Source organism: Podarcis muralis, chromosome 6 (genome assembly GCF_964188315.1).
Source record: "Podarcis muralis chromosome 6, rPodMur119.hap1.1, whole genome shotgun sequence".
NCBI classification, from domain to species: Eukaryota; Metazoa; Chordata; class Lepidosauria; order Squamata; family Lacertidae; genus Podarcis; species Podarcis muralis.
Genome location: NC_135660.1, coordinates 23935909 through 23955851, shown reverse-complemented (window position 1 = coordinate 23955851; position 19943 = coordinate 23935909). Strand labels below are relative to the sequence as shown.

At 43.8% G+C, this 19943-nt stretch overlaps 1 protein-coding gene across 9 annotated transcripts in view; it reads left to right on the top strand.

Annotated features, from left to right (window-relative positions):
• Window positions 1-19943, top strand: part of MED12L (mediator complex subunit 12L) — a 168554-nt gene that overhangs the window by 24792 nt on the left and 123819 nt on the right. For all 9 annotated transcript variants that reach the window (XM_077929875.1, XM_077929876.1, XM_077929868.1 and 6 more), the window contains exons 11-13: window positions 15345-15476; window positions 15937-16063; window positions 18074-18288. In XM_077929875.1, the coding sequence (XP_077786001.1) occupies window positions 15345-15476; window positions 15937-16063; window positions 18074-18288 (474 nt within the window). The remainder of the gene's footprint in view (window positions 1-15344; window positions 15477-15936; window positions 16064-18073; window positions 18289-19943) is intronic.

The window sequence follows — 19943 nt, the reverse complement described above, 5'->3', positions numbered from 1 at the left end:
TTAGCCAGTTGACATATTATGGCATTGTTTTTAATTTTATAATGTGGTATAGCTGATCAATAAAGCTAATATTACTAAAGCAAAATTTGGATGGGTACACTGGTACAAAATAACTAACAAACCAGAGATTCAGGTAGGTAGCCGTGTTGGTCTGACACAGTCGAAATAAATTAAAAAAATTAAAAAATTGTCCGGTAGCACCTTAGAGACTAACTAAGTTTGTTCTGGGTATAGTCTCTAAGGTGCTACTAAACCAGAGATTGTTATTGACAAGTAAATCTAAGTAAATATTAAGTTGTGTATTAACTTCTGCTTTTACAACTAGCAGTTCAGGTAAATTTATGTTTGCTTCCCACTACCTGTAGGAAGTTTAAACAAACTCCTGTCTTATACTTTTCTCCTTTCTCTTTTTCTGTGGGTGGTTGTGTGTCTTTGATGTGCTTTCCCAAAACCATTAATTTTGGAAGGTGAAAAGTGCTGGGGTCCAGTCTGCCTTTCCGCTCCTTTTCTTATAGTGCCCTATAAGTCTCTTTATTCTTGTTTGCTTGCTTTTGGGTTTTAGAGTTACTCCTCCACCATTACAGTGTGCTTATATGCTGAGAAAGATAGGAAGTGATTGGTTTCTGTTCCATGTTCTCTGCAGCTGCTGGTTTTCTGTGTCTGCTGACTTGCATCTGTCACAGCAAATGCTATCTTAACTTGCCTGATCTGTGAAGGTTGCTGAAAAACTGTGTATTAATTTAATGTGTTTGGCTTGCAGCTGACAGAACAAATGCTGTATTGGTAGATCTGCTTATGTTGGCTCTGGTGACCACAATCTACTGTGCTGTCAGACCAACTCAGCTGCAGAGGAAGTAACAATTTTAGATTGTTTCAAAGGAACTATGCCACAGCTGATTGTCTGAAAACTGAACCATTGTTGGCTTTGGTGTGTCTGTATATGTGTGTGTGGGGGGGGGATGTGGGGGAAACAACAGCTCTCTTGAATCATTAAATGATAAATGGTCAGGAGGAAAGTTGCGAACTTCCTAGTGAATAACTCTAAATGAGATTTCATAATCGTTCATTTATAAGAATATAGGAAAATCCCCACTAAACCAGGCCTCAAAGCCCATGTATTCCATTGTCCTGTAGTACAGTGACCAACCACATGCCTGTTGGAAGCCCCACAAGCAAGACCTGATCCTAACACATTCTCCTCACTTGTGGTTCCCCCCTACTTGTATTCAGAGTTGCGTGTCGAGGTCCCCAAGCCACACACACCAATTTTGGTTTGGGTTTTCGGCACGATTTTGGCCACAGCTTTATTTAAATACATCCAAGTGAGTGGTTGCTTAGGCATTGGTTCAGACTGTCTGTCCTTGCCCCAGGGGACAGAACTGACTTCCGGATTCCAGCGAAAGCCAGTGCGGGAAACAAATTTTGGGGAGAAAATGAAGCTGGGCCTCAGTCCCTCACTTCTCACCCTCATGCTCCTGGTGGCTTGCACGGCCCAAGTCCGATGCCAGGGACAAGGACGAAAAGAATGGCAAGCCCCTGGATTCCTTTAACGGAATTCCCTTTCCGCACCACCATTGGAGGGGTAGGCACTTACCCCTCCACCAACCAATTTTAACCAATTCCTAACCGTCAACTTTACAAGTTGTGACGATTTGCTACGCAGTAGGCAAAACCAAATGGCACGAGCCAATCAGCCAAATGGACAAATTCCTACCAGGCCCCTGCCACAAATCAGATGAGCCCATGACAGGCATAGCAAGGTCAAGCGAACAACCCTCCCCCCCAATATAGGGAGGGTGGGAGGGTGATCCGGTGCAAAGTTGGGTGACCAGTATTTAAAACCTCTGATCCCTCCTTCAAAATTGTCAACAAGCAGTTCTCCCCAGCGACCCAATTAACTAATACACTGCCTGGGTCCCTCCACAAATCCGCCCAGCAACAATGGGGTGGCTTGTATCCCCTACTGCAACACACGCTCTCTGCTGGGGAGAACACGTTTTACTGTATTTTTTGCTCTATAGGACGCATCGGACCATAGGATGCACTTTGTTTTAGAGGGGGAGAACAAGGGGAAAAAAAATCTCCCCCTCTCTGCCCAGCGCCCCTTCAGTGAAGCGGCAGGAGGCGCTGCGCAGAGAGGGGGAGAAATCCCCCCCTTGTTCTCCCCCTCTAAAACAAGGTGCTGTTCAAGGTGTGTTCAGTCGCCTTCAGTGCGCACTGACCCCTCTCGCTCTCCAGGCTTCAGGTTCCTTTCGACCTGCTCTTTGGGGCTGGTGGAGGGAAGCCCATGGCCAGCCCCAAAGAGCAGGCCGGGGAGCAGCGGAAAGGTGTGCAGCCTTCCGCAGCTCCCCGAGCTTGTGGGGCTGGTGGTGGGGGGAAGCGCTGCTTTCCCCCACTGCCCGCCCCAAAGAGCAGGTCGGGGAGCAGCGGAAAGGCGCAAAGCCTTCCCACTGCTCCACGAGCTTCTCGGGGCTGCTGGGGAATCCCGGGGCTATGGCTTCTTTAGCCCCACGCACCCTCTCCCGGCTGGAGAGGTGGCGCGGGGCTAAAGAGGCTGTTGTCATAGCCGTGCGCCATCTCTCCGGCAGGGAGAGGCTGAACGCGGCTATGGCAATACCCCCACCTCCCGCAAAAGCCCACAGGAGCCGCACACCCTTTAAGGAGCGCGCGGCTCCTATGGGCTTTTCTACGAGGAGGAAGAAGGGACTGACTGGCCGCGTCGGTCCCTTCTCCCTTCTGAGGAAAAGCCCGCAAGAGCCTCGCGGAGCTTTTGTGCGGCTTTTGGGGGTTTTTCCTGCCTGCCTCCCCCCCTGCATTCGCTCCATAGGACGCACACACATTTCCCCTTCATTTTTGGAGGGGAAAAAGTGCGTCCTATAGAGCGAAAAATACGGTACATTGCCTCTGACATAGAAGAGCATATCTGTCATGGCCAGAAGACATTGGTAGCCTTATCTTACATGAAATCATGTAAGATAAGCGGTGGGAGAGCCAGTGTGGTGTAGTGGTTAAGAGTGGTGGACTTGTAATCTGGTGAACTGGGTTCGCTTCCCCGCTCCTCCACATGCAGCTGCTGGGTGACCTTGGGCTAGTCACACTTCCCTGAAGTCTCTCAGCCTCACTCACCTCACAAAGTGTTTGTTGTGGGGGAGGAAGGGAAACGAGAATGTTAGTCGTTTTGAGACTCCTTAGGGTAGTGATAAAGCGGGATATCAAATCCAAACTCTTCTTCTTCATTTAAGGCCTTCCAGGTTGGTTTCCATCACTACATCTTATTGGAACGAAGTCTTGTAGGAAACATTACAAAACTGTGCTGCGTTTTTAGGAATAAGTGTAGCCTTGTATAAGGACACACTGCAGAACTTTCCATTTCGAAAAGCCAAATAGACTTGCAGTGCAATGCCTATGGAGTTCAATGTAAGTTCCAGGTAACTGTGCACAGCACAGTGTCCTATTATATAATCATCTGGTTTTGGTTCTTTCGATCTTGTCAGATGTAAAAGGCTGGTATCACACCTGCCTTCGCTGCGTGACATCCCATGTCGTGTGAGTGGCTCTCTCCTTCCTCTTGTCCTATCTGCTGCTCCTGCAACCCCCAAAAATCTTCTATGGAGGATGTGGAATAATCCAGAGCATATCTGAGGGTAGTATGTGAGCTATAGGTGGGAGGAGAGGAAAAAGAAGTTGTGTTGTACAAGTGGAAATCTGTTGACACAGGTATCACTGCATGTCACCTACAGTCTTATGAATGCTTCTGGGGAGCAGCTGCATGTTTTGTCCATGCAAATATACATTGATGATGGGCCAGATATTCACTTTGCTACTATTTTGAATATATCTAATATTTGAAAATCCCCGCGGTTCGAATCCCCGCGGCGGGGTGAGCTCCCGTCGTTCGGTCCCAGCTCCTGCCCACCTAGCAGTTCGAAAGCACCCTTAAGTGCAAGTAGATAAATACCGTATTTTTCCCTCTATAACACGCAGATTTTTTCTCCTAAAAAGGGAGGGGAAATGTCTGTGCGTGTTATTGAGCGAATGTGTGGTCCCTGGAGCCGACTGGGGCAAGTGGAGGCAAAAAAAAAACAGGCAAAAATCAAATCGCGCCTCTCGGAGAAGGGAAGCCTGAAAAGAGGAAGCGGCTGCTTTCCTGCATTCTGCCTCAGGGTCTTACTGCCCACCCTCCTCTGTTTCCTTGCTGTGTTTGCTCAAACGGAACAAAGAGCAGGGAAAGCCCCTCCCCTCCAGGCAAGCAGAGGGGAAAGAGAGCGTCCTTCATTCTAATTCCTCTCCGTGAAAACATGCAGGAGGGAGAAAGAGAGAGCGTGCGAGCCGGCTGGCTTGGGTGGGTGAGTGGGGGAAAACTTTTGCCTTCCTTTCCTCCCTCCCGTTATACCCCTCTCCTGCATTCTTAGCCAGCTGCTTCTCTGCACACCCCTCTCGTGCTCCTTGTCCATTCTGTGTTTTTCCTTCCCTCCCCACTTAAAATGTGGTTAAAAAGCATGGATCCACATGGATCCTCAGGATCTTTGCATTGGGCCACCCCAAATTCACCATCAGATCACATAGCATGTCCATGGCTACAGCCTGCCCCCCCCCAAATCACACACCCACTGTTGCCTGGGGCTGCAATGGTGCAAAAACGTGGTTACAAAGCATGAATCCACAGGGATTCTCAGGATTTTTGCATTGGGTCACCCCAAATTCACCATCAGATCACATGTCTGTGGCCACAGCATGAAGCACAAAAATGATACATCCACTGTTTCATTCAGAATGTTTTTTCCCTTGTTTTCCTCCTCTAAAAACAATGTGCGTGTTATGGTCAGGTGCGTGTTATAGAGCGAAAAATACGGTAGGTACCGCTTTATAGCGGGAAGGTAAACGGCGTTTCCGTGTGCTGCTCTGGTGCTGGCTCACCAGAGCAGCTTCGTCACGCTGGCCACGTGAACCGGAAGTGTCTGCGGACAGCGCTGACTCCCGGCCTCTAGAGTGAGATGAGCGCACAACCCTAGAGTCTGTCAAGACTGGCACGTACGGGCAGGGGTACCATTACCTTTACTAATATTTGAAAAAAAATAAAATTATTTGAGCCACTAGATGGCAGCCTTTTTAAAACTAAAGAAAAGCTTCAGTGTCATCTGGAATAGTTTTTTTTTAAAAGTTGTGTTTATTTTATCCTATAAAAACTTGAATATGGTTTCATGTGCAAGCTGTACGTGGCCATTATGGATAGTAGCCATTGATAGAAACATCAAACATTAAAAGCTTCCCTATACAGGGCTACCTTCAGGTGTCTTCTAGAAAGACATCTAATGTATTGTTGTAGCATTACCTCTTTTTTATGCCTCTTTGATTTCATTCTCCACCTCAAACTCAGCCTTTTGGTTGGGACTATAGCATGAAATGAATCTTGTGGCCTGGTCTTACTACCCACAATAATTCTGTGAAGAAGTCTGCCCCTCTGGGGATTTCTAGCTTGTTGGATTTATTTCCTCTTTGATGTGCAGTGATGCCACCACTAGAACACCCCTCCCTGTCCTTCCCAAAGAGAGTTCCCATTCAAAGATAACCATGTCCCATTCATTCTCTCCATTCTACCAGGTTTCCATTATGCCCACTCTATATCTAAGAACAAGAACTCCAGCTTCACCATCTTAGCTCAGAAGTTTGGAGCGTTAGTGTAAAAATACTTATATACAGTGTTCTCTCTCCAGATGTCTTTGGCACCTGTTTTGGCCTCTCTTAATTCCTATCATGTGCTTCTGAACTCTCAATGCCTAGTTCTACGCCTTCCTCAGTTGAATGATCACCATCATTTTACGCTGCATCCCTGGGAGATGATTAGTTCCAAACTGCTGGACGCTCCTTGATCTCTGCTGGCCTTCTCCCTTGTTAGTTTAAAAGCTTGTTCTGCCATCTTTTTGATTTAAGTGCCAGCTGTCCGGTTCCCTCCTAGTTCAAGTGGAGCCTGTCCCTTTAGTACAGGCCAGCTTTGTTCAGAAATATTCATCGGTGCCTAACAAATCCAAAATCCTCCTCCTGACGCTACTGACCCATCCACTCATTGAGACCCTATAGCTGTGCCTGCCTAGCTGACCCCATGCATGGGACTGGTAGCATATCAGAGGAAGCCACTTTGAAGGTTCTTGCTTTCAACAATCTTACAATCGTTACCCATCCTTTGCCACAAGGTCCTGGCAGGTAAAATACAGCACTAAAACAGTTCAAAACAAAATGCTGTAATAGCCAGAGTGGTCCTAAAATGTATGCATTTCAAGTGTCAAAAGAGATGTGTCTTCAGCATACAACAAAAACTGCAAAATGAAGGTGCTAGATGCAACTCTTTGAGGAAGGATTTCCGCAGTGCAGGGGCTGCCACAGATAATGTTTTCTACCAGGTCTTTCTTCCTTTCTCCCTTTCTTTCTTCCTCTCTCTCTCATTCAGTCAGTCAGTCAGTCAGTCACAAACACACACACATACAAAAACTCAAGAGGGCACTGCAACTGTCAAGAGGCCCCATCGACTGATCCAAGATGGCTGCAGCCATGTTTAATAATAACACAGTGGTACCTCAGGTTACATATGCTTCAGGTTACAGACTCCACTAACCCAGACATAGTACCTTGGGTTAAGAACTTTGCTTCAGGATGAGAACAGAAATCGTGCTCTGGCGGCACGGCAGCAGCTGGAGGCCCCATTAGCTACAGTGCTGCTTCAGGTTAAGAACACTTTCAGGTTAAGAACGGACCTCTGGAACGAATTAAGTACTTAACCCGAGGTACCACTGTAATAATATAGTAAAGGTAAAGGGACCCCTGACCATTAGGTTCAGTCGTGACCGATTCTGGGGTTGCGGTGCTCATCTCACTTTATTGGCCGAGGGAGCCGGCGTACAGCTTCCGGGTCATGTGGCCAGCATGACTAAGCCGCTTCTGGCGAACCAGAGCAGCGCATGGAAACGTCATTTACCTTCCTGCCGGAGCGGTACCTATTAATCTACTTGCACTTTGACATGCTTTTGAACTGCTAGGTTGGCAGGAGCAGGGACCGAGCAACGGGAGCTCACCCCGTCACAGGGATTCAAACCACTGACCTTCTGATTGGCAAGTCCTAGGCTCTGTGGTTTAACCCACAGCGCCACCCGCGTCCCTATCTCACCCTAAACAGCAGGTCTCAGGGCGGTTATGACATAAAATCACAATATAATAACACACCATATGTAAAAAAAAGCAAAACAACCTAATAACCTCCCCAACACATTTTTAAAGGGCATTGGATGTCAATCAGCCAAAGGCTTGGTTAAAGAGGAACATTTTTGCCTGGCACCTAGCACACTAAAGTTTGCTTCCAGGGCCAGCATGCACTACTGTCTCTGACTCCACAGCACTGTCTACCTGGCTCCCCGGATGACGTGCAACATCTACAACCTTTGAGATAGGCAGGTCACTGTGCAGCCACACACCTGTCATACACCCAGTTGCCCATATTCCTAATGATCAAATGACCCCCTAACAGGATTCCCCAAGAAGATTATTGTTGGCATTACAGGATAAGGGCTCATCTCCCGCAGAATAGGTCCCTTCTAAGGTATCATTTCCCTCTTTCTCAGAGTGATGCCTTCCTTCATGCCCCCTTGAATTCTCAAGGGAACATCAGAGGAATAGCCAAACGGTTTTAAAGTAATGTATATGCATTCAAACTAAACATCAGACACAGTTTGTGACGTGCATCCTTAGCTCATGTTAAGCTATTTAATATTGTGGGAGAGTAGGTTTTGAAAGTTTTAACCATTAGCTGTTTTTAGTCTCTTGGGTAAAAACCAAGTTATTCATATCATCAACCTTTCCCCTTATCCTGCTGTGTATTTACTAGAACAAGCTTTTGAAGTTTTCCAGTTCAGTCCTTGGTTAAAAATATCCTGTACTGCATTGACTGCACAGAACATGTCACTACTCAGGAATGAGTCAATTTTTCAATTACACGTAGCCTCACAAAGCCACCCTCTTTTCTTGCCCACAATTCTCCTGTATTCTGCCCTTCACCTTCAGCACTGCCATTTTAAATTTGTTGATCAGTTGCTATTCATAGAAGGTTGCATAATTTCCCCGTGAGTAAGTCCAGTATTGAGAGAAGTATTCGATTTGTGCAAAGCTGTTCCCATAGAGACTATTCAGACAGTGGGGGAGTTTTACTTTTTTGGAAACTACCAGTCGATAAAAATGTGGCTCTGTAAACTGTTTCTAGCCATTTCCGTTGGTTGGGAAGCAGCTGATAATATATACCTATATATGGTTACTTGATAATGGCTTGCTGCAGCTTTTCTTGAAGCTGCCTTATTTGTGTTTCTTAATACCTATTCACCTCAGGTTAGGAGGTCCACTGTGCCAGCCTTGTTCCTTAAGCTGACTTGCATGCCACCCACAATCACATTTATCCAGAAGTAAGACTTTGGTCATTTCATTGGATGCATATCTGGTTGTAACTAATATTTTCATTTGCTTTCTTTATTATTTTCTCTTGAGATAATTTTTATGAATTCTGCAAATAAAACATGAGTCAGCAGTATGATGCAGCAGCAAAAAAAGCTAATGCTATTCCAGGCAGCATCAACAGAAGTTTAGTGTCCAGATAATGTAGAGTTGCCATACGTCCGGAATTTCCCAGACATAAATGATATTCGGCCCTCGGAAACAGGGCCTGGGTGGAAATTGCTTAAATGTCTGGGGGAATCCAGACATATGGCAGCCCATGTCAAATTTCATGAAAAATAGCTCAAAAACTCAAAATCTCAACAAATTTGGGTAAAACTAAAAAACACACACAAAAAACCCTCACTTTTGTGTCCGGATTTTTACTTTTTGAAATATGGCAACTCTTAAGATCAGGGGAAGTAATATTCTTTCTTGGTCAGACACTTGGACACTTGGAATACTGTGTCCAATTCTGGGCGCCACAATTTAGGAAATATGTTGACAAGCTGCAACATGTGCAGAGAAGGGCAAGCAAGATGATTAAGAGTCTGGAAGCTAAGCCTTATGAAGAACAGTTGAAGGAGCTGGGTTATGTTTAGCCTGGAAAAGAGGAGACTGAGAGGAGCTATTATAGACATCTTCAGATATCTAAAGGGATGTCACATGGAAGATGGAGCAAGCTTGTTTTCTCCTGCTCTGGAGGGTAGGACGTGAACCAATGGCTTCAAGATATAGCTGCATGCACATAAGGATGGATCCTGCTCCATATTCTTAATGTGGGATTCAACAGGTGAGATTATTAGCTAATTGGTACACTTTACAGCTACAATGCGCTGGTGTTTTTTTTAATAGTAGGTACTGCTTGCATCTGCTTTTTGTTGGGCCCACCCAAACCTCTTCCTGTTACAGGAGGTGGTTTGATGATGCAGACTTGGTTAGAACAGAAGTTGTATTTTTGACTTGGTTTGGCTCAAGATAAGGAAGATGTGACTGCAAGCCCAAAGTGCTAACAATGGAAATGTCTACATTTAAATGGAATTGAGGGAAATCCCATAACTGGTTCCTAGGCTTCTCCGCGCTGATTCTGTTAAATGTTATATGCAGGATAATTTTGTCTGGAGTTATGGAATGCAAAAGATCACAAGCAAAGTTGGGGGGGGGGCAGAGGCAAGGGATAAATGCAGTGCCCCTGAGCTTTTAGTAACTGGGCAGAAGAGGGATTTTCAGCAGGGTTTTTTGAATTCCTATATGCGGAGCTGAAGCTGCCTAAGGGTTGGGAGTGGCTTTCCCCTTTGCAACTAAGGAAAGGTATTAAATAAAAAAGGTGGCGTGAAATTGTGCAGCCATCATCAACTATATCAGCAGTTCAATTTTAGAGGGCGGTATATTCTGATTGCTATAATTAATATAGCAACAATTAGCTATTAGGAAGTTGAAGATACAATGGAAACATTATCATCGCAGGGAGGTTTGCGAACAGTATGAAGAGACATTAGAAGCATATTGAAAACACTGATGTTGGAGGACACTGGAGGCAGGGAACAGAATAAAACAAACACCCAAACTAGACAGATTTGAAGTTCAAACAATGACTCCTATCATACTGTTTGGGTGAGCTGTTCTGTGATAGAGGGCAAAATCTGAAAGCCATAATTGCTGAGGAAATTGCTATAGAGAACATTCTATTGGAATAGTGACTTGATTTTACCCAATAACATTTAGGCTGTTCAAACAGAGCCCCCCCCCCCCCAATTTTATGAAGATATTGCTTGTCTGTTTAGGTTACAGCCACTTAAATAAGATTCTTCTTGACTGGTCTTACCCATCAGACTTTTGAGGGGCATCAGATTAGGGGTGCTTAGAAAAAGCAGCTAGTTATCAACTGCTTAATTTTATTATAGATTTTTGTTTAATCATAAGGAGGCCTTTTGGAGCCAATGTGCCTTGGATGAAGACTCTCAATCTATGAATCAAATTTGAGGTTTGAGATCAGTGGAATATAGAAATAATTTCATTGAGAAGATGTTGCATGCATTGATCGAGGTGTAAAATACTATTTATGCCCCATCCCCAGCACTTGTGTTTACAACAAACTAATGGCAGCTCATATTAGGTTGATACTATTGCAAAGGAGGTGAAGAAAGGCTCCATGTTGTTACTGGGAACAGAATATGGTACAAAGGTACCATATGATGTTGACTGTAGATACACCTTCATAACAGTCTCTTCTCCTAAATTACTTGGTGCCTTCATGACAGATGTAGAGCCTTGCACTGTTCTTCCCAGGTTCTAACTCTTAATAAGTGGATAATTTATTATTATGTTTATGTAAAAAGTGTACATCATTCTTGGGGCATGATTATATACTAGTCTGAAAGTTCAAAAACATGAAACTTCTTTGCTTCATTTTAAATTCAAATTATGTTTCCAAGTTAATGGAATGCATTGACATTAGGGCAATGGTTATATAAATATGATTTCCCCCTTTATATTTTAGAAGCATTTGGAGGTTGACTTGTATTTTAAAATTTCTGTTTGCTTTTGAATTGTTTTATTGCCGCTCCTATTAATTTGCTTTTTTGTGGTTCTAGTTTTGATTAAATTGCTATGTTTGTATTGCTGTGTTTCTAAGTCGCCTTGGAGTATTTGGTCGAAAGTTGACAGGGACTTGTATAAATCATGAACGCAGCCTCCAACCCTAGACAACCATGTTTATGGCTGAGGGAGAAACATGCTTTGGGAAGTCTTTATACTAGCAAGTCAATCCACTCTTCCATTTAAAATTGGCTTGTGTGCTCAGCTGGGTTACTGTGGCTGCAAACTTTCAAAGTGCAAACTTTGAACAAAACTACTGACTCAGTGTTCTCCCCCTGCCCCCAGTGCTTATAGCATTCTGGGCTTGTGGACTTAGTGGTGCATTTTCTGCTGGCAGTTCAGAGGTCTGAAGTTTGCTTCACTCTCTCCTGTTTATATGTACGATTGGGATTGAGTGTTGTAGTCAAACTGGCAGCTGCACAACCTTAAAACAAGTCTGACTCATTTAGAAACAGAACCAGCTGTTTGTCCTTTTTCAGTTTCACACAGCATATATTCTGTTCTTGATTAATGTTGCACAATGAAAGGTCAGAAGGGAGGTATTGAAAAAACTTCTGTATATGGAGGAATTGGATGCTTCTAAAGACAACTAAGCAATTATTCCATTTGAAAAATTAAGTTAAAAGTGTCAAATGGCTTCACTTCAGTCGTCAGTGCACTGGAAAATAAAGTGATGTGTTGTTCTGAGAAATGTATCACTATTAATTTATTGCCAAGAATTCCAGTGCTAACTTGTGTTCCTTTTTAAATAAAATAATCCAATTTCTATAAACATTCACATATCCAATGCAAAAAGTCACAGCTGCTGTTAAGAGTAGCTTCAGATTTTTTAGCTTTCATAAAGGAGGGCCATCTGGCTTTGTTTTGTTTGTGCTATTGCCCAAAGTTAATTTCCCAGCCCTTTCACAAACAAGGCAGGGATCTTTACTGTATGCTGCTTGTGGATGAGGGGAAGAAGCAGAAAGGCTGGGCCTTGTGCTATGAGAATTGAGCCCAACGCAACCTTTTCGGGATGGGACTTTTCAAGACCCTGTTCTGCAAGGGGCAAGCATTGCTTGGTTACCCAATGCTTTTGGCCTGAGATCTTGTTTGTGGAAAGGGGGAATGGGATTATGCACGTTGCTTTTGTATTTCTACAACATATCAGGGTTAGGTAAAGGTAAAGGGACCCCTGACCATTAGGTCCAGTCGTGACCAACTCTGGGGTTGCGGCGCTCATCTCGCTTTATTGGCTGAGGGAGCCGGCGTACAGCTTCCGGGTCATGTGGTCAGCATGACTAAGCCGCTTCTGGCGAACCAGAGCAGCGCATGGAAACGCCGTTTACCTTCCCGCCAGAGCGGTACCTACTTGCACTTGACGTGCTTTTGAACTGCTAGGTTGGCAGGAGTATTCAGGGTTAGGCCGGTGGCAATTTGCTGTTTGAGGCAAAGGAAAATTTGGTACCTCCCCATCCCACGTTATAGAAGTTGGCTGCATTAACTACTGAATCTACCTTCAACATTGGCAATGGGATGGTTTCCTTCACTGCAACTACAGGCATGAGCGTAGTTTAGGAGGTGCAGACAGTTTTGTCTGGGTGGCACACGTTGCTCTGTTCTGCAATGGAAATAGAAGAATGTCTTCTGCAAAGTGGGACACATGACTGTCCTATTCTTCACAATCACTGTTTATGGAGGGTTGGGTCCCCCCCACCAAATCCTATGTGTGCTACATACTTTAATAATTTTCCTTCTTCATTTTCTCAACATCCACAACTTTGTAAACTTTTATTGATCTCCCTTCCCTCTAGGTTTCTTTTTTGAATGGAAAAGTTTGTGGCTTCCTTAACATTTTGTGGTTGCAGATGAATTAAAAGGGATGTGAATCACTTTTTTTTTTTTTTTTTAGCTTTCCAGGATGATCCAGGCCAGGCCCGTGCAGAGCTTGTCTGCGTAATGTGCCTTGTTAGAATAAAGCTTCTAAACTCAAACAAAAAAGCAGCTGGTCTCTGACAGGCCTCCTGCCCTGGCTAGCTTAGCCCTCTGAGGTCCCGGGGCAAGTGTACCCGGTTGCCCTTGCCTCTGCATGGGCCTGATCCAGGCTCCCATTACTGGAGATGGTGTGCTAGACTAGGCAAGCTTCTGGTGATATCTAGCAAAGCCGTTATTAACAGTGTGATGGAAAGAAGCAGCAGATAATCACCTCCTATATATCTTGTTGTGTAACTAAGCAAATGCTTTGAACAAGATAAAGTTGCAACCGGAGGAGGATGTGGGAGGCCATTGCTCTGCTTATATTTGCTGTTGCTAATAGAAAAGGATGTGCTTAGGACCTTTCCAGACACTGTATATTAAGAATATGCATCTAATTGCTAAGAGGAAAGCCTTAAATGGTGTTGCCTCCCCCTTCTTTCTGTCATTACATTCCGATCACAAATATGTCTGCAATCTTAGTTTCTCAGGCTGTACCAGCTACCAGCTACCACCAGCCACAAGTCTCCTGCTTTTTCAATGGTCTCTACCCTTTCTCCTTTGTTGGTTTGCTTCGAAGTGTGTCCCAGAACACCTCTCCTCAAATCTGTTTTCTACACCAAATTTTAAAAAAATGAAATGGTTGGCTTTACCACCTAGTTTCCTCGCTCTGTTGTAACTAAGCCTAAGAATGTGAAATTGAAACATGTTTAACTTGGTGTCTCCTTTCTTCCTGTTCCCTTTCCTCTGTTTCCCCCAGGTTGAATTTTAGATTGTTAGCTCCTTGGGGCAGGGAACTGTGCTATTGCATTCTGTAAAGTGCTGAAGTGCCTATGCACATGGATTGCGTTATGTATAAATTATAATTAATAGCAGTAGTGAGTAGTAATAACGATACAGAAAGTTTGTTTTTTGATGTTCACATACAGAAACTGGTTAAACCATTGATTGGCTGATTAAAGATGAATGTTGGATTTTACTGTTAGAGGATTCACATTTCTGAATTACAGTGGTGCCCCGCAAGACGAAATTAATTCGTTCCGCAATTTTTGTCGTCTAGCGAATTTTTCGTCTTGCGAAGCACGAAATCCCATAGGAATGCATTGAAAATCAATTAATGCGTTCCTATGGTCAAAAAAAGTCCAAACAAAGCCAAATTTGGTACAACAACAGTTTATTAACTGCTCTTTAAAGTCACACATACTGTAAAGAGCAGTTCAAAAATTGAAGGGAAAATAAATTAACTTTATAAACAAAACATGTCTTTGTTTTTAGACAAAGAAAACAAAGTCGCGAGACGTTTTCGTCTTGCGAAGCAAGCCCATAGGGGAAATTCGTCTTGCGAGGCAAATCGAAAACGGAAAAACATTTCGTCTAGTGAGTTTTTTGTCTTGTGAGGCATTCGTCTTGCGAGGTACCACTGTATAAGAATTGCTTAGGATATCTTTTCTTTCTTTTTTAATAAAAAGAGGTGTATCACCTCCAAAATGAAGGTGGCATAAAAAAGAGGATCATCTTCAATTAAAAGTTATAAGAAAACAATGTGTAATGAAATATGTACACAAGCACTATGTTCATAAAGGATCCTTACTTTGAAAAGAGCAGCTTTTGAACTGATAAATGTAGCCAGAAGTTTAGTAAATGTAAATAAGACTAAAACCTAAGTGATAGCAAAAGCCTGTTTTAGTATATAGCACATGAATTGCATTTTGAGAACAGTTTCAAACTAGCTCATCATGCTCTTCAACACACATCTACTATGCTTCTGTTCCATGCATTCATTCCCTGTCTAGCCACACATACCTCTTAGAAGAGAAACTCTGTTTTGAACTTTTAGACAAACTTACATCCTAGGGCAGGGGTCTGCAACCTTTAAGACAAAAAGAGCCACTTGGACCCGTTTTCGAAGAAAAGAAAAACTGGGAGCCGCAAAACCATTGCGACATTTAAAACAAATATATCTCCGGAGCCGCGATCTGACAGTGGGCAGGAAGGTGACGTCGGGACGGTGTGTGACTAATGCACGCACCTCCCCCATGCGACGTCACAGCCAGTAAAGCGCCCGCCACAGTGGGGAGTGTCGGGGCGCACAATGCACCTCCTCCCCTCACTAGTATCCGCCCTGGAGCCGCGGCAAAGGTGTAAAAGAGCCACATGCGGCTCCGGAGCCGTGGGTTGCAGACCCCTGTCCTAGGGATAAAAGGGGTAGGAAATTGAACAGGAAACTTAGTGTTGCCATTGGTCGGCATCGTATGCCTGTCTTTGTAGCCAGCATTTTAATCTACTTAAACAAGAGACCGACCTTTTGTTTTGTTTTTATTTAACAGGTTGCAACTAATGACGAAGCTGTCGTAACATTGCTTTGTGAATGGGCCGTGAGCAGCAAAAGAGCTGGCAAGCACAGGGCAATGGCTGTGGCTAAATTATTGGAGAAGAGGCAAGCTGAAATTGAAGTGGAAGTAAGTTGTCTTTGCAGTTTGACAGCTGTGTGCAGGGAGAGAAAAATACAGTTCATATTTAAGTGAGAACTAGCTTTGACAATGAACTACAGCCTTATAATCCAGGTTAACGCAGTTTATCCATCTTGGTTCATAGTGGAAGGTTCAGGCCCTGTAACAAGCATTGGAAATCTTTAATCTCTCATGCAGAGGGAACATAGGATTCTGAGAATGCCAGTCTTTATTCCATTCTTATGTGTCATCTGGCCACATCTCAGATGACTCTAGATTAATTTGTTTGTTTTTCCTCGCACACAAGCAGAGACCAACAGGTTGAACAACAGGTTATTTCCCCCCTCCCCTTTTTGCTTTTGTGCCCCTAAGTAATAGGGGAGGGGAGGGGAGGGCAAGTGCAATTGCATTCATAGCTGTTGTGTTGCAGTTCTACACTGATTGCTTTTCTCCTGTCTTATTTCTGCAGCGATGTGGTGAGGCAGAAGTCTTGGACGAAAAGGAATCCATTTCTTCGGCATCACTTCCTGGATCCAGCCTTCCCGTTTTCCAGAATGTCCTCCTTAGGTTTTTAGACACCCAGGCCCCCTCATTATGTAAGCATCAAATCCTCTCTGTTCCAGAGCAGAATGAAACTCTGTGACCTTTTGTCCAGCTACTGGATATTCACTATTATTATTGGTGACTGTATCATTTTTTCCCCTCCCTCATTTCTGCCTGACCTACAGATTTTTATTTTTTTTTCCCTAGAAGGCTTTAACTTTCCAAAACATTGTGTTTTGGGAACTGAAGCATTTGTGAGCTTTGTTTTTGCCTTGAGGCAATTAATGTAGCTTTTTCTTTTAGAGCTTTTTTTGGGGGGGGGGGGATGTCCTGCCTGCCTTACCTTGGACCGGTTGCTTTACAATCTAAACTTAGACTGTACAATCTAACATTTGGCACTAGAGAAAACATAAACTAAAACTCTGACATTATCATTCTGTACATGCTTATTCAGAAGTAAGACTCACAGTTTATAGTGGGATTTGCTCCTATTAAATATGCACACGATTGTAGCGCAAATGTGTCAGATCTGAGCATCAAGGCAGCAGCTCATCAGTTTATTACCAGATGAAACACAGTTGTCCTCCAGTGCTTATCAGAGTAGTTTAGACTTTTTTATACCTCCCTTTGCAATTTGTTCCTGGTTTCTCCTCATAGGTAAGCCAATAGTGGTCCCACATGCCCTTGTCATGTGTCCACAAAGGTGGAGCTGATAGTCTGCACCTGCCATATTGTGACAGGAATGCTGTTCTCAGAACTGGGGCAGCCACACTGAAAGCCCTGCTCTGTGTTACTGTGGAGCAGGCTTCTGATATCTTTGGAACCTGAAGGATAAACTTCTGATAAGCTTAACCATATGCTGAACCTGTATGTTGCTTTCTGACATGTGTGTGTGTTTGTAGTAGTTAGAAAAAGAGAGCAAAACTCTGTAAGGGTTTAAGGAGTGGGAATGTCGGTGCATTCAGGTGCTGTGGGTTTTAATAACCGGGTTTCCTCCACGTCATTTAACCTATATTGGTTCCATAGTGCAAATATATTGTCTTGAAGCTGTCCAATTCATGGTACATTATTCTTACAACCTCCAGAAAGCCTCAATGTGGTCAAATAAATTTGTTAAGCTGCATACAGATACACCAATCTGAGTATTTTTCAGAAGTGTTGTAGGACCTTCTTATATGGGCTGACTTTTTGAAGCCTGGGTTAACCACATGAGGATGGTTTGGGCTGCAATTCATAGTCATGGAGTCAGAAGGGACCATGAGGGTCATCTGGTCCAACCCCTTGCAATGCAGGAATCTTTTGCCCAATGTGGGACAGGAACCGATGATCCTGAGATTAAGCCTCTCATGCTCTACTGATTGAGCTATAAGGAGTGGGGTTAACTAACCTGTCCTGCTAGCAGAAGCCTGTGTGAGGTCTCCTACTAGCACAATGGACCTTCCCCATAATCTCTGGAGGGATGGAAGAACAATTTGTGGGAGCAGAGGGGATACCAATCTGTTGGACAAGCAAGCTGATGTAACTTATCTCCTTAGGGCCATGTTGAATTCTACCCTTTGTGTCTGAAATATTTAAGTAGCTATTTGTGTAACCTTAATTTTAAGGTTGTGGGATGCGGGTGGCGCTGTGGGTTAAACCACAGAGCCTAGGACTTGCCGATCAGCAGGTCGGCGGTTCGAATCCCCGCGACGGGGTGAGCTCCTGTTGCTCAGTCCCTGCTCCTGCCAACCTAGCAGTTCGAAAGCACGTCAAAGTGCAAGTAGATAAATAGGTACCGCTCCGGCGGGAAGGTAAACGGCGTTTCCGTGCACTCCTCTGGTTTGCCAGAAGCAGCTTAGTCATGCTGGCCACATGACCCGGAAGCTGTACACCGGCTCCCTCGGCCAATAAAGCAAGATGAGCACCGCAACCCCAGAGTCGGTCATGACTAGACCTAATGGTCAGGGGTCCCTTTAGATTTACCTTAATTTTAAGGTAGGCTTACTTTTTTCTTCTTCTTTTCAAACAATAGCTGCTTGAGCCTAATGGTAATTAATAAAATCTAACCTTTTCTCTATTGGTAGCTGACCCAAACAGTGAACATGAGAAGATGGAATTTGTGAACCTGGTGCTGCTTTTCTGTGAATTCATACGGCATGATGTTTTCTCCCACGATGCTTACATGTGCACTTTAATATCACGTGGAGACTTATCCATCACTGCAGCCTCTATGTCTCGCTCGCCAACTGGGGAAAATATGGATGAACAGTATTCTAGGGAACAAGATGTGAAACTGGAGGTATGGAGTGCATTGTAGTTTGCTTCTCAGCTTCACTCGGTCAAAAATGACAACCTGGTGCTGTTTTCTCCCTACCCCACTTTATCCTAAGAGCAATAAAAAAAATATAATTGTGCAATATATTTTGCACAATATAATTGTGCAAAATATATAAAAAAATAATAATTGTGCTGCCAAGAAAGCTTTATTGGTGTTGTTCATTAGATTCTCAGTGCCAACCTTTAATGTAGCCCCTTTTAGCCAGTATAATGTGAGCAGTCCGCGCTGCTGCTGCTGCTACTCCCCAGTTTCTGGAGGGATTCTGTTGGCATGAAAAGGAATAGCAGTTTATGGTCTTCTCATGTGACCTGGGATTTTGCACGAGTGTGCACGTGTTTTATGCTGATGATGCAGGACGAGAGTGGCACTGTGCAGAAGCTTCCATGCCAACAGTGCAATATTGAGACCTCGAGATCTCAACATTACCCTGCTCTCAGGATGAGGCCCTATTGGCTGTGCAGAAATATATTTGGCACCATCCAGGTAGAAGCCCTGCCTGGTTACTAAGTTTATGGAACAGTTTCTCGCTTGAAATAAAGCAGGTGCCAACCTTGCTGAGTTTTCCTCTGGTGGTCATTGATACCTGACCTTGAGAACTTTTCAGGTTGCTGGATTTATTGTTATATTGTAATTTATACTGGTTGTAATGTTTTTGCTTTTTGTTTTTTTACTGGTTTTGTTTAGAGGAGTGTCTTTCAAAGTTTTAAACTGCCTTGGGATTGGAATGGAAGACAGTATATGAGATTATATAAGTTTCATTCCCTCTGAAGGAACAGACATGTAGTTTGGGGGTTCTCCTAGATTCATCTGTCAGTGGAGGCCCTGGTTGCTTCTCTGGTGATGGGTGCTTACTGCCAACTTGTGTTGGTGTGTCGACGATACCCGTTCCTGGATAGGGATACCTTGGCCACCACATTTCCATGTACTGGTAACCTCAGGATTGGACTACTGTAACAACTCAGGACTGGGTTAACTGAAGGACTGATCACCTGGGAAATTTTTGCTCAGTCCAGCACACTCTACAGAATATCACAGAGTGGTGATGTTAAAACAGGCAATTTCCTCCTTTCCCCCTTCACTTTGGAATGCCCTTACCTCTGCCTTATGATGTGAAGCACCATCAATTATTTGCTTCAGATGTCTTTATGAAAATGTACAGGCTTTCCCTAACCCGTAAGATTGGAACCTGTATCACTGATTTTCTGCATTTGCTTCTGTGATATTATTTTACTGCTTTTAATGTTGATTTGTGCTGTTTCCAGGGTACGTAGACATTTTTAAAGCACAAAGGGTTCTGCTCGTTGATGCCACTCTGCTTGCACAACAAAGTTTTGCTTGCACAATGAAACCTCCCTCTCTTTTCCTTGCACAACCTCAAAATCTGCTCTGGAGAGTTGGGGGACTCTCTGGAGCAGAATTTGGGGGCACGAGGGGAGAGGAGAGAAAGGAGATATAACCCTCAGTGGTTTAGAAATATTTATTAAATAAAATAAAAATATTATGCAGATGAATGAGATAATAGCTTTGACACATTATACTTAAAGGTAGTTTGTGGCTAAATACAGTCTAGAGCTGCCATGATGACGAAATGCCTGTTGCATAAATGAAATGTGGTA